The sequence below is a fragment of the Tachyglossus aculeatus genome, chromosome 13, assembly GCF_015852505.1.
Source record: "Tachyglossus aculeatus isolate mTacAcu1 chromosome 13, mTacAcu1.pri, whole genome shotgun sequence".
Classification (NCBI taxonomy): Eukaryota; Metazoa; Chordata; class Mammalia; order Monotremata; family Tachyglossidae; genus Tachyglossus; species Tachyglossus aculeatus.
In genome coordinates, this window is record NC_052078.1 from 15,733,515 (window position 1) to 15,753,573 (window position 20,059).

General features: G+C 40.4%; 2 protein-coding genes across 14 annotated transcripts in view; one reads left to right on the top strand and one right to left on the bottom strand.

Annotated features, from left to right (window-relative positions):
• The window catches only part of ITGB1 (integrin subunit beta 1), a 141,345-nt gene extending 136,485 nt beyond the window's left edge, over positions 1-4,860 (top strand). For 2 of the 3 annotated variants that reach the window (XM_038755735.1, XM_038755734.1), the window contains one exon: positions 3,625-3,713. Coding sequence is in view for 1 of the 3 variants with exons in the window: in XM_038755736.1 (XP_038611664.1) it covers positions 3,625-3,690 (66 nt within the window). In the remaining 2 variants the exon portion in view is untranslated. Of the gene's footprint in view, positions 1-3,624 lie in introns of all 3 variants that reach the window. The other variant, XM_038755736.1, reaches the window with a different exon arrangement.
• The window catches only part of CCDC7 (coiled-coil domain containing 7), a 77,820-nt gene that overhangs the window by 12,338 nt on the left and 45,423 nt on the right, over positions 1-20,059 (bottom strand). For 7 of the 11 annotated variants that reach the window (XR_005453670.1, XR_005453672.1, XR_005453675.1 and 4 more), the window contains 13 exons: positions 19,569-19,658; positions 19,373-19,462; positions 19,175-19,264; positions 18,494-18,616; positions 17,378-17,518; positions 14,662-14,811; positions 12,476-12,625; positions 9,640-9,765; positions 9,303-9,461; positions 8,451-8,549; positions 7,397-7,464; positions 5,687-5,787; positions 5,519-5,562 (listed from right to left, as the gene is read on the bottom strand). Coding sequence is in view for 2 of the 11 variants with exons in the window: in XM_038755732.1 (XP_038611660.1) it covers positions 5,698-5,787; positions 7,397-7,464; positions 8,451-8,549; positions 9,303-9,461; positions 9,640-9,765; positions 12,476-12,625; positions 14,662-14,811; positions 17,378-17,518; positions 18,494-18,616; positions 19,175-19,264; positions 19,373-19,462; positions 19,569-19,658 (1,376 nt within the window). In the remaining 9 variants the exon portion in view is untranslated. Of the gene's footprint in view, positions 1-4,937; positions 5,136-5,518; positions 5,563-5,606; positions 5,788-7,393; positions 7,465-7,787; positions 7,966-8,450; positions 8,550-9,302; positions 9,462-9,629; positions 9,766-12,475; positions 12,626-14,661; positions 14,812-17,377; positions 17,519-18,493; positions 18,617-19,174; positions 19,265-19,372; positions 19,463-19,568; positions 19,659-20,059 lie in introns of those variants that run through there. The other 4 variants (XR_005453671.1, XM_038755732.1, XR_005453677.1 and 1 more) reach the window with 4 other exon arrangements.

The window sequence follows — 20,059 nt, forward strand, 5'->3', positions numbered from 1 at the left end:
AGGGCAGGAAAATGTTTGAGGAATATAGTAAGTGTTTTTGTGTAAGATTTAAAGCTATTCAACTAAATAATTCCAATACTTTTCATGTCAAATTGGACTTCTTTTTTATGGTATTTGTTAAGCACTTACTATGTGCTAGGCACTGTTCTAAGTGCTGGGCGTAGATACAAAGTGATCAGGTCGGTCACAGTCTTAATCCCTGTTTAACAGATCAGGTAACCGAGGCACGGAGAAGTTAAGTGAGCTTGCCCAAGGTCACACAGCAGACAAGTGAAGGAGCAGGATTAGAACTCAGTTCCTTCTGACTCCCAGGCTTGCGCTCTGCTCACTAGGCCATGCTGCGGCTTGCAGCAAAGGCATCTTTTTCTTTGGTAGTTATGAAATCTGTTAGATGGTGTTCTTAAGAGGCAATTTCTCAAAGAATATAAAATCAAGCATTAATAGTAGAAACTGTTGGCAATATGTCAAGCAAAATGAACTCTGTACTATGAACTGATATAAACAGCTGTCAAGCACATTGCAAATATGGGGCCATATCATACCAGTTGAGCCAGCTACTCCTTGGCTGTTTAAGCACTTTTGGAGATGCATTAACTCCTTCAGGTCATTGAGGTACCATTTAGTGCTGGAGCAGATTTATCCAGACTGCAAGAACTGCAGGGCTCAAAGGACAATGAAATGTCAACAAATTCATTGGCTGGTCAAACTAAAGCCTCCATCAGGAGGGTTCTGAGATATTTTTATATCTTTCCGTAAATACCTCCGAAGAAGGACGTTCTAACCTCCCTGTTGGTATCGAGAAGCAGCGTGGCTCAGTGGAAAAGAGCCCAGGCTTTGGAGCCAGAGGTCATGGGTTCAAATCCTGCTCCTCCAATTGTCAGCTGTGTGACTTTGGGCAAGTCATTTAACTTCTCTGGGCCTCAGTTACCTCATCTGTAAAATGGGGATTAAAACTGTGAGCCTCCCGTGGGACAACCTGATCATCTTGTAACCTCCCTAGCGCTTAGAACAGTGCTTTGCACATAGTAAGCGCTTAACAAATACCATCATTATTATTGTTATTATTATCCATTTCCAGTATTTAACAACTCTCACTAAATGGTACCAACAGGTTTGCAATAGCATTTTGGAGGAGTTCCAAAGGGTGTTAATGCCAGAATTCTTGGTTTAAACCTAGTGTGACTTTTGCTCATTTGGGCAGGCATGTGATAGATTCCATTTCATTTTGTCTGCTAACCGTGCATGGTAAACTTTTGAGTTCATCTGGATTTTTCTGAAGTGAAGTATTTCTTGAAAGGTAAGGTCTTCCATTTGACCTTCCGTCAGTTTATTAAAATAACTGTCAGCTAGGTTAGTGTAAACCATTTATCTATTATTAAGTTCTGATCCTTCTTTCTCCTTATAGGTGAACTTGAAAAAAATATACCTTTATGTCCCTTTTGCACTTCTAATTAGAGCATGTACTCGAATGTTTTTCTTTTCTTTTTGATGCTTTGTTTCTCAATAAGCTATATGAGTTCTGAGAATAGTCCATTGTAACGAGCTGTGCAGCAGAAGGTACTTTTTAGGACGTTTCAAAAATTGTACAAATAAGCTGAGGAACCTATAGCTTAATAATTTTTAAGTAATATTTGAAACAGGGTTAAGCGAGTGAACCCATTAGCTAGTTTCTTATTTAAAAAGTCAGAATGGACTTGGAATTTTAAAACCAAAGGTTTCCAGCCCCCTCAGTTGGACTGAAAGGGGAGGGGGGGGCGTTGATCCAACCCCACTCCTTTGATTTGCTATTTTTTTGTTTCCAAATTGTGAGCCTTACTGGGGAGTTGTGGGGTGGGAGTGGCGGGGGTAAGTACAGCAATTATTGTATTTTTGAGCCCTTATTGAAGAGTGCAAAATACTTACCTGTGTATGTTCTCTCAATCAGTCAGTGGCATGTGCAGAGTACTGTACTAAGCAATTGGGAAAGTCAACTTCTTTTCAGTTTAATGTTGCTGAGGAGCAGGTTATTATTGCCCTCATTTTGTGGGAGGGGGAACTGGCCCAGAGAGTTTATGGTTACTGAACTATCCACTGTTTCTGCAATCCAGACAGATCTCTTGGCTATGCATTGTTTATGTTCAAGGCAAAGCTTCACTAATTGGCTTCAATGCATTAAATAGCCTTATTCCCAGGGAGTTTTAGGAAAAAAACAGCACCAAATTTTCTTCCTTGTCTCATTAAATTATGGTAAGAAATGGAAGCACTCCTTAGAATTGCTTTAGGAAATGTTGATATTGAATCAAGTTCAGAGAGTCATTAGTGTCAGGGAAAGACATAACAATCTGTATTAAAAATAGATTTTTTAGAGATGCAGGACGCAGATTTTTAATCCTGGCTCTGACACTTGTCAAATGTGTGACCTTGGGTAAGTCACTTAACTGCTCTGTGCTTGTTACATCATCCATAAAATGGGGATTAAGACTGTGTCCAACCTGATTAACTTGTATCTATCTGCCCCAGGGCTGAGTTACAGTGCTTAACAGAGGCTTAGTAAATGCTTTAACAGATACCATTTTTAAAAAATAATCTAAAGTCCATTTTGATATTGAGCCTTATGATCAGAATTTGTAAAGGCTTATTTATCTGCATGGCAGTACACCACCATTGCCCACAAAAGAAAACAATCTTCATGCATTGGAATGATTCCTGCAGACTTGGCTGAGTAAGAGCCAAGGGTGAGGGTGAAAAATAGTGGCAGTAATTCAAGAGCCTGGCAGTCAGCACTGCTTTTATCTATAATAAACAGTGCCTGGGAAAATTGAAATGAACACAGAAACGTACCCACAAAAGAGGCATTGAGGGGAAGAATTCTGCAAATGGATAAATGACAGGTCTTGTGAAGAATCTGTGTAAAATTGTCTTTCTCCTAATAAAACTGGTCGTAAATGAAACTATTTAAAGGCATTTACAAGCAATCCCTTAGGTCATCCGCCAGTCAAAAAGACACTACATCCGACGCTTTAAACCCCTACCTCTGGGTCTGCTCATCAATTCTAGTCTCCAGCTCTCCCATCTCCATTTCTGGATTTTCTACGTACCTGTGTGGCTTTCGCTTTCCTCCTGGGGAGACTAATAGTGAAGAGTACCCCAGATAACCCAGCTTCATTTGGTTCTGTTTAAATGCCTAGTCTCAGGTGCCTGTATGCTTCACTGCTGTTTATATATAGGAGGAGCACTTAATCTTGGTTTTACACTGGTTGCTGTTAAGTAAGAAATTATTTCTTGAGCCCTAATTTATAAGATTGGGTTTTCTATGATGGGAAGAGGTAACATTTTGCTCATTTAAAGTATTGCTGAATTGGAAGATTTTAATTTGTTTATACTGTCTGAACTTTAGGAGTGAATTTTGATATACAACATATTAGCTTTCTCAAAGGACAATATACAATAGTTGCTCAAAAAATACTTTTAGCCTCTGGCTCAGAGTTTTTTCATTTAGCTTTTATATCTTCTCCAGTATTTTTTTTTTTTTACATTTTATTAGATGAAAGTATCCAACAACCATGTTGGTACTGCTAGTACTTTACCAGATAAAATTGTATGACTTTCCAGTAACCGTAATATGTGTGTATTTTTTCTTTCTAGGGTGAAAATCCTATTTATAAGAGTGCAGTGACAACTGTGGTGAATCCTAAGTATGAGGGAAAATGAACACTAACTGTGTTCACTTCACAACACTGTTTGCAATTTTTGTAGTCACAGTAAGATAGCTTTAGGGCAATACTGCAATGACTTTACTAACTCATTACATAGAGGTATTTCTTATGCAGGTTTGGAAAATGTACAAATGTATAATTTTTTGCAAATAAAAGTGATCAGTGCCAGGGGACTGACAGAAAACTTGATGGGATAGTTATCCTAGTCAGCTATGGTTACATTGTGCCTTTTGGACCTTCTTCCTCCTGAATTGTTGAAATCCAGATCATCTATATGAAATGTAAGATATTGTTAAAATAGTTGAGGAACATGGTTAAAATAATATAATGAGGGCCTATCCATTAGGTATTATAATGGAGGCTTAGCTTGCAGATAAATTAAAATCCAAAGTTCTAGGCTGTTTTTTATAGAATCGCTTTTAGGCTGATCTCTCACACAGTACATCAGACATATGATTGCATATTTGGGACACTGATTGGGTTCAGAATATGGAAAGGTTTCAGGGACTTCAAAAAGTTCTCAAAATGATCAGGGATTGAGTGAAAGAATTAGGAGGTGAAAAATAGCTTTAAAACCTGTGTGCCATTTTTCCAAAGTTACTGCTGCTTTGTAACTTTTATGCCTTTTTTTTTGTAAATTCAAGCCCTGGCCTATAATACTGCAAGTAAGTTCTTGAATAGCAACATTTACATAAAAGCCTTAATCCATGTCATGTCTCCTGTTAGGGTTTTTGTTGTTGTTGCTGGGTTTTGGGGTTTTTTTGGTTTGTTTTTTTTTTGTTGTTGTTCCCACCCCCACCCTTGGTTTAAAGCCTGGTGCTTTTGTGTCTTCATTTCTAATCTTTGACCGTATTTGATTGCAGTTTTTGTAATATTTTTATATTGGCACAACTTTTCTTTGCAGTGTTAGCTGTAAATTTGCCTTTTTTTAGTAGAGAACTCATGAAGTTTTACTGTGGCTTTTATGTCAGTTGTCACTCAAAAGATCTCTTAGTTTTCAACAAGTGCCATATGGGATCACTGTAAATTTGCCTTTGACCATTCAGATTATCTTCTGTTTTATTCTAGTCACACTCTTTTTAAGTGCCTTTTTATTTTAACAGTTGTTCACTTTTTACAATGCTATTACTGAAGTTATTTATTAAATAAAAGTACCTAAAACACCCAAGTTGTGTCTCTTGGTTTTCTGCACTGAAGTGATTAATACTATTTTTCTTTTCCAAAGAACTCTGTATGGAATGTAAAGAGAAATGGACCCTGACAAGTTGAGGTAAGGAGAAAAAGCATCTGATAGCTTAAAAGACCAAACATAGGGAAACTGGCTCTCCCCTAAAATTATTTTTTCTCAGCATTAAGATCAGCTCGGAACAGCTGGGCAAACTAATAGACAGATAGATGCTATCCATTTGAGTTGTAGTTACTGCTTACCATTCCTGGATGCTGTAAAAAATGTACGGTATTTCTGATCAAGATTGTCAAATATTTTATATTAACAGAAATCATACCTCAGGCTGTGTGTTTTCATTAGGCATTATGACTAAGGGGCTGTGGAAGAGGTAGGGCCCGTTCTTCCACCAGCGCAGTGCAGTGGTGAAAAAATGGCTCCCCAACATCTATCCAAGCAAACGTTCAAGTTTTCTTTAACAAGGTTTTTGAACAGACACTGTTAAGCTTGAGTTGACTGTCTAAAAGGCCAGCTGGCTATAAAATCTGGAAATTACAGTGGTTACTGCCCTTTGGATTCTTGTCTCCGTGGCAGCTGTGCCACTAGGAACCTTTTACAAAAGAATTTTTCTTTTACGAGATTAGAGAATGATGCTTACCTGCCCTCTGTATTCAGGTCTGGAGTGGATTTCCTTTACAGCTCCTGCAGTGATAACTGGGGTAAATTTGAACATTGAGACAAAGGAGTGGAGCTTTACAGAATGTGATACGGTACGCATGCGTTTTTGTTTTTAATTGGCACTTTTGTTCTCAATACTTTAACTTGCCTCTGAGTAACTTAGTGTTTCAGGAATGACCTGTTTTTAACTGTAGTGATCATTTCTGGTCTTGATTGGCAGAAACTCTTTCCAGAAAGAAACAAGGGCATCTGAAAAAAGGAACAATTTTCTGTTATTTTTCCTTGAATCCAACTAGAGCATTTTACACCTACAAAATAAATGAACATGGTCAAATTATGCAGCTCTGTTGATGGAATTACTGGTGGCTATTATTAGGCTTGTATCTTGGCCTTTTATAAAGCAGTACTTAGAGCCTGACTGAAGTTTATACAAATGCCAGCAACTCCCAAAATTCTTCTCTCTCAGCCACTTGAAGCAAGAATTATCTAGGTAATCTTCCTAGACCAGCTGGGCATTCATGATAAGATGACCATATTTACAAATTGTATATAACAGATTTAACTTGGTATTGTAGATGAGAAAGAAAGATCACTGCAAGAGTGATCACACATTGAAATTTAATATCCTTGTGAGTTGGGGTGAGGGGGCAAAAATACATAACTTTAGAAAAGGGATTGGGGACAGGCTCTAGACTTTAAGATAAAGCTGTAGGTTGTACCCAGAACTTGGTCTGTGTTACAGGTGGCAAAAAAAAGTGATGACATCTTTAAAAATGGAAAACTCGTCAAGCATAATTTATGTTCTACATGAAATTAGGTAGGAATTTGAAGGACCCCAGAGCTGCTAATCAATCAGCAGTATATTTATCGAGCATTTACTACACAAAAAAAGTAGTAGATATTTCCCTTCCCATAATTTAGGGACTGTCTTTATGTATTTAGGTAGGGACTGTCTCTATGTGTTACCAACTTGTACTTCCCAAGCGCTTAGTACAGTGCTCTGCACACAGTAAGCGCTCAATAAATACGATTGATTGATTGATGAGCTTACAGTCTAAATAAAAAAATTCCTCCAGTATTATCAAAAAAGGAGGAAGCCTGCTAGGAAATGAAGAGGAACACTTGAGAATTGTGGCAGAAAAGGAGGGTGGTCCATATCCAAAATGTTTTTGAAGCTTAGTGGACAGTGGTGCTAGATGGCATCCATGGAAGCTGCACTGCAGTCCATCACAGGTGATTTGGACTTACCATACAACTGTCCAACAAAATTTTTTCCCAGGAAAGTGAGAATGTAGGCAATATAATGTTGGCATGTTGTGTCTTTTTTTATACTATTTGTTCAGCACTTACTATGTGTCAAGACACTGTTCTATGGACTGGGGTAAATACAAGTTTATGGGGAGGGACAGAGTCCCTCTCCCATAAGGCCCTCCTTCTAAGGAGGAGGGGAGAGAACAGGTACTGAATCCTCATTTTTCAGTTGAGGAAACTGAGGCACAGAGAAGTAAGTGACATGCCCAAGGTCCTTCAGCAGACAACTGGCAGAGCCGGGATTAGAACCCCAGTCCTCTGACTTGGAGACCCATGCTCTTTTCCATTAGGCCACATTGCTTCCTATTTTCTGCCTTCCACAAAAATGACAGCAGCATCTATGCAAACATCAAACCTAGAAAAACATTTCTGTTCAAAGTTCTCTACAGTATAACATGTTATTACAAAGAGCTATACCACAGCTGAACAAAGTCTGTTTTCTCAGTCGATGGTATTTAATGACTTACTGTGTCCAACACACAATAAAGTTGGTAGAGTTTTGAGCTCAAGGGGCTCACAGTCTAATAAATTGTTTACTTTCACTTACCTCTGTAATCTGTGCAGCGGGCTGGAACCGAGTGCATACACCAAAAAGGTGAGAAGCATTCTTGGTACCTGTGATCAAGAGCAATATTTTCTTTTCCAGTATTAAAAAGCAAATCCTATCTTTCTGGTATTTTACTAATGTAAAGAAACAAGTGTAAGCTGTTAACCATTTGCAATAAGATAGCATTCATCATCACTGGAAGATGTGCAAAGGGAAAGTAACAGTGGTTTCAGTTAGGGTTTGAACACAGACTTTGGCAAAAGGTTAGTAACAGGTTACTACAGGACAAAGCTGAAGGGGTAAAGGAACATTGCTAACACAATGAGATGTCACTTAGAGCAACTGTCACTGTCCTTTTTCAAGCATCTTCTGTGACCACTGGGCCACTGACCTGAGACAGACAGTAGGGTATTGCTTATGTTCTCACTAGTTTTTTGGCTTTTCCCTAGCAGTCCAGCTCATCAGGAGGGGTAAAGGGTGGAGCAAAGCTGAGAGGAAGGGAGGCAAATCCAGGAACTTTGTTTATTGTCTCATAGGCACTTCTCTCTATTTTCCTCCCGTGAGGGAATCTGCAATGGTGCCAGGTGCAAGATAAATGAATCAGTTCAAGGTGGTGGTAGATAGTGCAATAGTTCTGCTCCTTAAAATGGGGATTGGCCATATCCTTAGGGTGGAAGAGTGGACAGAGGTGATGAGAAACAGAGAAGCATGACAAGCCTCCTGTTAATAATGGACACCTTAGATTCTTTCTCCCTTAACTACTGTGACTCCCTGAAAACAGTGTTCCTTCAAAGGAAAAACTAGTGAGCTTTCTGTCCTCAATTTTATGGTTGTTGATTTTTGGGAGTGTTTTTGCTTATGAAACCTAATTTAAGGTCACTAAGCAGACCATTGCAAACTAGTCTGTCAGTCACTCGAAGAAAAAAGTCATTATTGGTAACCATGTTATCCTTTCACTAAAAGTATACAAATTGTCTCTTGAAAATGAAAGCAGAGAGACCACCTGAGTACAGGTGAAGTTGAGTTTTGTTAACACGAGAAATGACATACTTACCTGCACTGAAGGTCCTTTTAGCAGGAGAAAGCGAATTCTTCGCCAAATAGTTAGTCTGCTTAGTGGCCAGTTGAAATGGCAGAAGCTGAGTGTCCTTTACTGTTTACAAATGAAAAGTACAATTTCAAATTCAAACAAGGATTTCAATGCCTACTTACATAACTGGAATCAAACTTTTTTTGCAATACGTTTCAATTAGGGTCAAAATAATAATGGTGTTTGTTAAGCACTTACTATGTGTCCAGCACTGTTCTAAGCCCTTGGGCAGATAAAAAGTTATTTTGTTTGGCTCAAATCATTCAATCATATTTATTGAGCACTTACTGTGTGCAGAGAACTGTACTACGCATTTGGAGAGTAAAATACAATAGAATTAATAGTTGCAATCACTGCCCATAAGGAGCTTATGGGAGACATGTTATCTCTCTGACACTTTCTCGTCTTCTGGAATTCAATTTCCTAAAGTGTTTCAGTGGTATTAATCCAGGAATGGAAACAATGCATTGGCTGGTAGTGGGGAAAAAAACTGGAAGCCTAAAAAACTGAACTGACCTACTTTATGTGCCCCCTTGTGTTTCTATGGCTATAAGTGAGGAGAAAGATGGGGCAGTGTGAGCTCTTAAAAATGAAGTATAAATAAACTAGTGAACATATGCTAGGGCTCAGAAAAAAACATAGCGTGGAAAGCTTTCTGTGTAAAAGATAAACATCCTACACTTAGTATTTTCAGAATCTGCCCTTATTGAAGAACAAAAGACCGGGTTGAAAAGCTCAAGATGGGTTTCCTGAATAGTGCAGAGCACTTCCTTTCTCTGTAGGCATATTTCAGGCACAAAAAAGGCCTTAACTTACCTGACAGTAGTCTAGAAATCACAGGGAAAGATCGGTATTTGGATGCATTAATTTTGCTCATATCCACCCTTGCAACCTGGGTGATCATTCTGGTCGATAATGGGAAGTTTTTGTTCCAAACTGGTGTGACTGTGTCCACGAAGGGTTTCTGGCCACGTACTTTAAATGAATAAAACAGGTGTAGTTAATACTTCTTTTGTGTATTTTTCAGGCAATGGTATACTAATTTTATGAGAAAACAAAATTGAATAAAGCAAAAGTTGCATTCCTACAGGGTAAACTTGGGCGAAAAAATAGCTGCAGTTAAACAAGATGGCTTTTTCATACCTGATCTTACCTTGGCCTTGGGAAAGCAATAAATCCACAGTCTTTGGTGACCTAACTGGTAGAAAGCTCCTCTTGTGAAGTTCCTGGGTCTGAAGCCAAATGTTCTTTCCATCTACAGATCTCTGCATACCTGGAGCTAAATAAATGGAGATAAAGGCAGATGACTCAAAGCCCCCTCACTGGTCACACCAACACATTTTTTGTATTAAACTTTTTGCCTTAGATGCAATCTCCAGTCTCCCACCCCGAGCTGATTTCACAGCAGTCAGGGGAAATCAATCTTGAAGTAACAGACAACTGGGTCTCCACTTTGGCAATGCCAGGAAAAAAAAAATGGTATCTGTTAAGCACTTACAATGTGTCAAGCACTGGTCTAAGTGCTGGAGTAGATACAAGCCACATAGGTTGGAAACAGTCCTTGTCCCACGTGGGGCTCACAGTCTTAATCCCATTTGACAGGTGATGTAACAGGCACAGAGAAGTTAAGTGATTTGCCCCAGCTCACACAGCAGGCAAGTAGTGTAGCTGGGATTAAAACCATGGTTTTTTCCTACTCCCGGGCCCATGCTGAATCCACTAGGCAACGCTGCTGCTCTGACCCCTGCGACCAGTGGTTTCCTGGCTCGCCTCCGGGCCACCCTCGCTACCCTAAATATATTCAGTGCTTTGCACGTAGTAAGCGCTTAATAAATGCCATTATTATTATGATTTTGGAGCTTTGTGTTGGTTCCAAGGCTGGCAAAAGCAAAGGAAGGGGGGGAAGGGTACCATCAGAAGGGGTGAGGTTTACCGGCAGAGGTCTAAGGCAGATGACCACGATGGGGAAGTGGGAGGGCTTAGAGGAAGGGAGGCCTGGATGGATGAGGTCTAGGCTGCTGTCAGGAGAGGGGGGCTTGGTGGAGGGAAGTGGGGTGTTGGGGGAAGGGGAGCAGGGCTAGGAGAAGGAGATGGGACTTGAAAAAGATTAAGAAGCAGCGTGCCTAGTGGGTAGAGCACAGGTCTGGGCGTTGGAAGGACCTGGGTTGTAATCCCACCTCCATTTGTCTGCTGTGTGGCCTTAGGCAAGTCACTTCACTTATCCGTGCAGAATTTAAAACTTTCACATGATTCAGAGCATGATTCACCCCCCACCCTCCTGCTGACCCTTCTGGCTCTAGTGGGTTGTGGCAGAAAGAGGAATTGGAGGAGGGGAAACTGTATAGTACCAGGTCCTCCCAACCCCAAGGGTGCCACAACATGCAGATCTTTACTATGAACACTTGTCCTATAACAGCAACAACTAGGAACCTTAACAAACAGGGGTTTCCAAATGGCAGGAAGTGTGATTGCCACCGCACCCTAAGCACCCACCTAATTTCGCACTGGGGGTGACTGTGCAGTAGCTAGATAGAGCATGCTTTCACACATGCAGAAGTTGTTTCCCTGGGCTACTGGGACTGCGGGTCCTGGCAAGCCACTGAGATCAGTCTCTGTTTTTAGGGAAGCAGCGTGGCTTAGTGGAAACAGCACAGGCTTGGGAGTCAGAGGACATGGGTTCTAATCCCAGCTCTGCCACATGTCTGCTGTGGGACCTCACGTAAACCACTTAACTTCTCCGTGCCTCAGTTACTGCATTGGTAAAATGGGGATTAAGACTGTGAGCCCCACATGGGAGAACCTGATTACCTTGTATTTACCACAGTGCTTAGAACAGTGGTTGGCACCTAATAAGCGCTTAACAAATACCATAATATTATTATCAATCATATTTACTGAGTGCTTACTGTGTGCAGAGCACTGTACTAAGTGTCTGGGAGAGTATAACAGTTGGTAGACAAGTTCCCTGCCCACAATGAGGTTACAGGTATGGCTGGGCACCTTGGGAGGGAGAAGCAAATCCCTTTTAGGACCTGAGCAGATCTAAGTTGGTCTTGGATTCCATAGGCCAGCATAAGATCTTCCTTCCTCTCCCCCTTGTCCCCCTCTCCATCCCCCCTATCTTACCTCCTTCCCTTCCCCACAGCTCCTGTATCTATGTACATATGTTTGTATATATTTATTACTCTATTTTACTTGTACATATCTATTCTATTTATTTTATTTTGTTAGTATGTTTGGTCTTGTTCTCTGTCTCCCCCTTTTACACTGTGAGCCCACTGTTGGGTAGGGACTGTCTCTATATGTTGCCAACTTGTACTTCCCAAGCGCTTAGTACAGTGCTCTGCACACAGTAAGCGTTCAATAAATACGATTGATTGATAAGATTACTTTCATCCCCAACTGCCCAGCTCTCCAGGGACCTTGACCCTCCCAGCCCTTTACCTCCATTCTTCCCTCTCTCCCTCCATCCATGTGCACAAAGCAGGGGAGTAAGAGATACACACAGCTATATATAAGAGGAATACCACACAAATAGGTACATGCTTAACTATATACATTCACAATGACCTGTGAACAAAATCCTAGACAGCTGTAACACACAGAATGACAGAGCTCAAGCAGAAAAAGCAGGACAAGCATACATTCACAAATGCATGCAGACATGTAAGACACACAAATATAAGTGGGCAAAAGCTCACTCACAAAGGTCCCCGTCCAAAGAAGCGTGCACCTACAGGTCTTTTGGGATATACTTTGAGAAAACCAGGCACATGTCTACCAACTCTATTGTATTGAACTCTCCCAAGAGCCTAGTTCAGTTCTCCGCCCAGCACTCAATAAATACCGTTCACTGATTGATTAAGGAAGAAACCCAGAGGGGTTCACACCAGCACAAAGAAAGCACGAGGAGAATAAAAGAAAGAAAATGAATGAGAAATCATGGATAATTTGGTGAGTCTTTTAGACCGAGGCAGAGAGGTACTTACCAACGAACGCCGTTTGTGGCCCTTGTGGTTTGGAAAAAATAACTACTTTTGACCTTGTGGGTGGAGAGGATGGTTGATCCACAAGCTGAACACCTTTTTTCTTTGGGAAGTCCTGCGTTTTAGTCTTTGATAAATCTTCCACGTTATCCTCTATAGTAAACACAGAAAATGAAAGACCCGTCAAAATACTACAGAAAGAGAAAGTGGGTCTCATTAATTTAATGAGATTAGCTACGGAACTCTTAATGCAAGTCAAGAACTGAAAAGACTACAATGAAACTCTAGCAATCACCTAATTCTTCTTAACTAGAGGCTGGGCTGTGCCTACACCAACCCAGACAGATAATTACTGATTTTATTCTTAGAGACCCCTATTTGAAAAAGGCAGTTACAAGCAAGGTCACTTAAGTCCCTGTGACTCAGCTTTATGATACATAACAATGGACAAAAAACTTGCCACCTGTTTACTTGGAACACTTTCAAATGATAAAACAAGGATTCTGAAAAATGACATGCCTCATACAGATTTATTGAAATAAATAAAATGTTTTTACAATGAACCACAATTTAATACTGGGTTAGAAATCAGATGAGACATAATTTCCAATATTCCAGATCAACCCAGAAATGAGTAGCTGGTTAATTTTTTTCTCCTCAACTCATAACCTCTAAACCACTCCCTAAGAACTTGCATTCACAGCCCCCTGTGGACTTAGTTACGAGCGTCACCATTTAAGCACTGAGTTGTTCACGCATCCATCCTTTTCCCATTTTCTTTTTCTCCTCTAACTGCATACTAATTTCGTGCCATTTCCCCTATTAGACTGCAAACTTCTCAAGGACAGGGATTGTGTCTTTTCCTCTACTGTGTTCAGCCAAGTGCTTGGTACAGTGCTCAAATACTACTGAACGACTGATGCCAGTACCCACTGCCCTTAAAGCAAATGCACATTTCTCCCATCATCATCATCACACCTAACTTCTCTGAACCTCAGTTACCTCATCTGTAAAAACGGGGATTAAGACTGTGAGCCCCACGTGGGACAACTTGATCACATTGTATCCCCCCAGTGCTTAGAACAGTGCTTTGCACATAGTAGCGCTTAACAAATGCCATTATTATTATTATTATCCTCAATCGTATTATTATTATTATCATCATCATCACCACAGCTAACCTTACAAATACACCCAGTTCTATAACTGAGAAGCAGCATGGCTTAGTGGAAAGAGCACGGGCTTGGGAGTCAGAGGTCGTGGGTTCTAATCCCAGCTCCACCACTTGTCTGCTGTATGACCTTGGGTAAGTCACTTAACTTCTCTGTGCCTCAGTTCCTTCATCTGTAAAATAGGGATTAAAAGTATGAGCCCCACGTGGATTACCCTGTATCTATCCCAACGCTTAGAACAGTGCTTGGCCCATAGTAAGCACTTAACAAATACCATAATAATAATATAACAAGGGTGTCATCTTCGTGAAGAATAGGAAAACTCATTTGCTAATAGTCACCTTGGGTCTAACCCCACATGCACAATTATTTCTCGTGACACTGCAACACCCTGAGAGTTCCAGCACTCCACTGAGCTAATGGCGTATGCATGGCTGGGCTTTCTAAGAGGGAGCCTGATATCCTCTTAAGGACCCGAGTAGGTCTAAATTGGACCCGGGTAGCATGGGCCATGCACAGCTTACTGCTATGACCGATTGGGAAACCCAGCCACTCATCAGAACAAGGACTATACACAAGTTCCCACAGGGCCCAGCAGCTGCAGAGACATCCTTATCCTTAACCCTCCCTCTGGCCACACACAACACAAGGCAAAGACATAGTAACACCACACACAAGGAGGTATATATAGACACATTCACAAGGATATCAAAATATATACAGATGTGCCAAACAGAGAGTTCAAGGAAGGTGCACAGAGGAAGCAGGTCAAGCATATACCCATGAATCCATGCAGACACATGAAAGGGTGCCCACAAATATGTTAGGTAAAATCACATTCACAAAAGAATCCCATCCACCTTTAAGGACACACTCTGTGATAACCTTAAGAGTGAATACGGAGGTGTGTTTTTACATAAGAGTGAATCCACCCACAAAAGACAGAAAATGATCCAGAAAGAGTGGATAGTTTGGGGAGCGCTTTAGATGGGGAGTGTTTGAGATAGAGAAACTTACCAAGGCCCTCCTTCTGTGGAACTCGTAGTGTGGAAAGCATCTCCACACGTGGACTACTGTTTGAGGAAGCTGGCCGACCCACAGGCTGAACACTTTTTTCCTTTGGATAATGCCACATGATACACTTTGATAAATCTTCTACATTATTCTCTATAGTAATGAAAGACACAAATGAAAGCTTCATTTAACTCTTTATGGAAGCCAAAAACTAATAAGGCCACAATGGAGCTCTAGCAATCAACTAATTCATCTTTCCTACAGGCTGGTTTGTGTTAAACTATCCCTTGACAAATAGTTGTTTATTTTATTCTTATCGACCTCCCTTGGAAAATCCCTTTAAAATCAAGGCCACGTAACCCTCGTGCCTTGGTTGTAGCGGAGATAAAACAAGACAGCTATTTACTTTCCGAAGAAAAACAAAATATCCTGAAAAATAATTCACATCACATAAAAATATATTCAAACTATTAGTATGCTTTCACATTTAAGGAAAAATAACCTATAAAAATAGTGAACACCTGATAAGGGACAATTTCCAGAGACTAGTGCTGGGTGTACCATGGGAAGAGGTCTCTCCTCTTTGGAGCAATAAATTTCAGATGCTGGATTTGCAATCTGATACGGCTTAATTTCAGATTTCCCAAATCTGCCCGGAGTTGAGTGGCTGGTTAATTTTCTTATTTCTAGGTCATAACTAGTTTACAAACTCCTCTATTTAAGCACTTAATAACTTACCCAACCTTTTCCCCTTCTAATTTTGTGATGTCTCCCTCACTAAACTGTAAAATCCCTGAATTAGCTGTGTTTTACAGGTTTGACAGTAAAAAAAGAAAACTTAGGTGATGGATCAGCCTACAGCAGGGAAACGATATACAATCAAACATTAAATATTGGCAATACAGAGCTAAAAGCTGTGTGATCCTGGCCAAGTCACTTAAAGTCAGAATTACTTTACCTCGACAACACACTGACCAACGACACAATGATAGACAAGGATGCAAAAAACAATCGAGGTGGTCAGTTTGGGAGACTGCCAAACAGTTTGACAACAGATTGGTAACAGCCTCTAAACCAAACTGAAGGTCTACTGAGCCAAAGTGTTGTCTAAACTTCTTTCTGTCTGTGAGGCTTGGCCAACATTCAGGCCTCACATCTGGCTCATCTTAACACAGCTGTGTTGTTGGGTGGGATTTATGTGGAGAATGAAAGCAGCAGGCTATCCAAACACTTGGTGTAGGAGAGCTGAAATTGGGAAACCAAAAGCAAAGAGGGCAGAGGAAGTGCTTTATATCACATTGCAGTTACAATTAAAGCATATTACGAAGTCCATCATTACAACACTCTACTTACCAAGTACTCTAGTTGGCTCTAAATGACTGATTGATGGGTGCAATTTGGGAAGAATTGTTATTCATTTTTCATATGGGAACCTTGCAAATTGTAGGATTTCTTTGTTATAATTCAAGTCATGCTTATATTAAATAGTATTTATACTTTTATTTGAACTAGGAAAAATGTAACAAAATTTGATTCTCTTAATTATCATTACCTAATTTTTTCTGATTCAATTGCTATCATAGCCAGCATGTCAGAATTCAGTAAAGTGCCACGCATGAGGCCTTCTTTTAAAACCATATAAAAACAAACAAATGGATATTAGCAAAAGGATACAAAAGTTCCCAGATCTTGCTTTTCTGCTGCTTTATCTTTCACTGCTTAAAGTCAATAAACCCGATTCACCTACTAGGTGGGCAGGGAATGGTATGCAAACCCCACAGTAAATTCAGAGATTTATGTGGCTGGGAGGGGTGCTTCTACTGACCCCACCTTGCACCCTGAAAAACAGTTCACTCCGTGCTGTTCCTGTGGGAAGCAGCATGATCCCCATTCATCCCCAATTTCAGGGCAGACAGGGGGTAAGCAACAATCCTGCCATTCTTGGGCCAAACAATGCCCTTCATGCCCTTTCCAAGAATGTGTCCTAAAGGAAAGAGGGGCATTGGAAAGGCACACAAATATCCACATCTCTTGACAGAACTAAATTCAGAGTTTGAATATATATAAAAAATATCTGTGTGCTATATACGTGTTATAGTCAAACCTTCAAACTGGCTCCAAGAGATATTAGCTAGCTAACCTGGATATTACCTAATCTAAAAATAAGTACAAGGAAATATATGTTCCTAATGTTATCTGAATCATTTTCACATTTACCATTTTGCTTTATGTCAGCTTTCTCCAAGTAAACACCAATATACTGAATTTCGAGACCTCTTGATTTATATTCTCAATGTGGCTCATTTCGTGATTATCAAACATCAGTCTCAGCCCCAAAATTAACAAGTACAAGCACATATTCTTCCCTTTGCGTTTTAGACAATAACTTCCCTTTGCACTTCAGATATGTAGGGTTGAATAGGTTTCACTTTAAAGATGGGAAGCAGTGTGGCCTAGTGAAAAGAGGCTGGGCCCAATCCTGGCTCTCCCAATTGTCTGCTTGTGACCTTGGGCAAGTCACTTAACTTCTCGGTGCCTCAGTAACTTCAGCTGTTAAATGGGGATTAAATCCTACTCCCTCCAATTTAGACTGTGAGCCCCATGGGGGATAGGAACTGTGTCCAACCCGATTATGTTGTGTCTACCCAGAGCTTAGTACAGTGCTTGGTACTTAGTAAGTGCTTAACAAATGCCATTAAAAAAACGACCCCGGACTTACCACTGATTTTCTCTGGTTGGTCAATTATAAGAGTCTGAATTTGATGAAGGGCTTTCAAGGATGAGTCTGGACCAGTGGCTTCTACACAGTATTCTGAGGCTTCTTGAGGTATCGTCAGAGCTGAGACAGGGTGCTGTGGACCTAATTAGCAAGAGGGGAATTTCTTAAGCTCACAGACACATCACATAAGAAAAAGGAAACAATATTGAAACCAGTGAAAGTGTCTATGAGGTACTATGTGGCTCATGGATTGGAACAGAAGGGCTCAGCTGGGACCAAAGATACCTATCAGGTTGGCAGGGACACATTCTACAATGGAATGAGGAGTGAAGAAGCAGGGTTGATGCCACGCAGAAAGGCAAGAGTACACATCATCAACTTGGGGTCCTCAAGAGATACATCTCCCTACTTCACACAGATTTATTTTTTTTTTAGGACTTTTCCTGTTTTGTTCTGCAATTTTCTTTTCCATCATAAATTTTTAACAGGCCCTTCTTCTGTGGCTGGCACATTGACCACTTTCTGGGCAAATGTCCTCCTCCTAGCATTATAATCTTAAATTTTTCTATGTTCATCTTCCACTCTTCAATGAAAGCTTTCTCTACAGCAAGCTGCACCAAAGATCACAAGGGCTCTAGCTTTCAAGGGAAAGTCAGAATCCAAGATCTGGTGTCAGCAGCATCCCAGGGCAAGAGGAAAGGAACTGGAGCAGGGGGGAAGAGAGAAGGAAATGGAAACTGCTCCCCTGGCCTTCTGGAAATATGGATGACTAGTTAACAATAATAATAATAATCTTGGTATAGTTAGTAATCATCTAGTAGTCTTCCAGAACGTAGCTGATATTAGGGGACACAATTGGGGCAATGCCGAGACATGGCCAGAAGTCTAGTGTGGTTAATTATTCTCTGAGTCGTGCTGCAGCTGCCAATTTGATTCTTGGCTGCTTTTGAGCCTATGCCATGATACAACTCGTTGCCACAGAGGGTGCTGGCTACAGGGAAGAATCTGGGAGGACTATGGTAGGAGGGTATTTTCTTTCCCTTTACAGTTAGAACACACTGTCAGCGTTTGTCCTGCTGCAAAGAGATGAACCAAAGACAACAACACTGTACTTACTACTGATTTCTTCAGATTGGTCAATGTCAGCTATCTGAATTTGTTGTTTGCCTTCCAAATTTGCCTCTAAATCAGTTGTTTCCTTCCCAGGTGTTACAAGAGTGACACCGGAGAGCTGTGGAGCTAATGAACAAATGAAAACACTTAAAATAGATCAAAGAAGTGGCTTATTTTTCAATGCTGTATATTAGGCCTCAAATGACTACCTTACACATGCATTACAGATGACAATCACTGCAAAATCCCCTTATTCTCAAACTATGAAGCCTAATGCTTTTAGGCACAGTGGACTCTGCTCTTTAGCTCTAGTCAGAAGATGATTCTGGAGTTTAAATCAAAATATACATCAATGAAGTTGATGAAAACTTCTGAAAATATTAATATTTTACTTAAGTAGTCCTAGCACACAGGACCAGAAGTCAGGAGACCTGCTTTCTAATCATGGCTCCACCATTTGCCTGCTGTGTGATCCTAAATTCCCTATGCCTCATTCCCTCATCTATAAAATGGGAATTAAACACCTGTTCTCCTTCCCCCTTTGACTGTGAGCCTTACGTCGGGCAGGGACTGCATCTGATCCAATGGTCTTATATTTACCCCAGCCCTTAGCACATAGTAAGCCCCTAACAAATACCACAATTATTATTATTAGTGCTATTTAAGTACTTACTGGTTACTTACAATGACTTCCGGCTGATGCTCTGACTATTCCTGCCGTGATTGCTTGCAGGTCTGTCAACTGATTTGTTGTTTCAAGTTCTTCTGAAATACCTAGTGATTCAGAAAAAAATTACACTCTAACATTTACTAGTAAGCGCTTAACGAATACCACAATTATTATTATTATTGTTGCTACTTAAGTACTCACTGGTTACTTACAATGACTTCTAGCTGATGCTCTGACTGTTCCTGTTGTGACTGCTTGCAGGTCTGTCAACTGGTTTGTTGTTTCAAGTTCTTCTGAAATACCTAGTAATTCAGAAAAAAAATCATGCTCTAATATTTACTAGTAATTGCTTAACAAATACCACAATTATTATTATTATTGCTATTTAAGTACTCATTGGTTACCTACAATGACTTCTAGGTGATGCTCTGAATATTTCTCCTGTGACTGCTTGCGGGTCTGTTAACTGGTTTGTTGTTTCAAGTTCTTCTGAAATACCTAATGATTCAGGAAAAAAAAATATGCTCTAATATTTACTAGTAAGCACTTAAAAACCACAATTATTATTCTCTCTGTATGATTCTCCCCCATCCTCCCTGATGTTCCTCAAGGTTTTGCTACCCTTATTTGGCCTGTCCCAAGCAGAACTAAGGTTATGGAGAGATGAATTAGACAGTTGTTCCAAGTGCAGGAAGTGTAGAATTCCAGGTTCTCAACTGAGTGACGGGAATGGCAGCACTCCAAGGGTAAGTAAATCTGCAGTTCTGATTGAACATGACCCCAATTCCAGGCACATCCTTCCCAGCAGAGCTCAAAAACTAGAGACTAGGTATTGCATCTACATTCTACAGCTGAGGAGACTGAGACCCAGAGTGGTTAAGTGATTTGCTCAAGGTCAC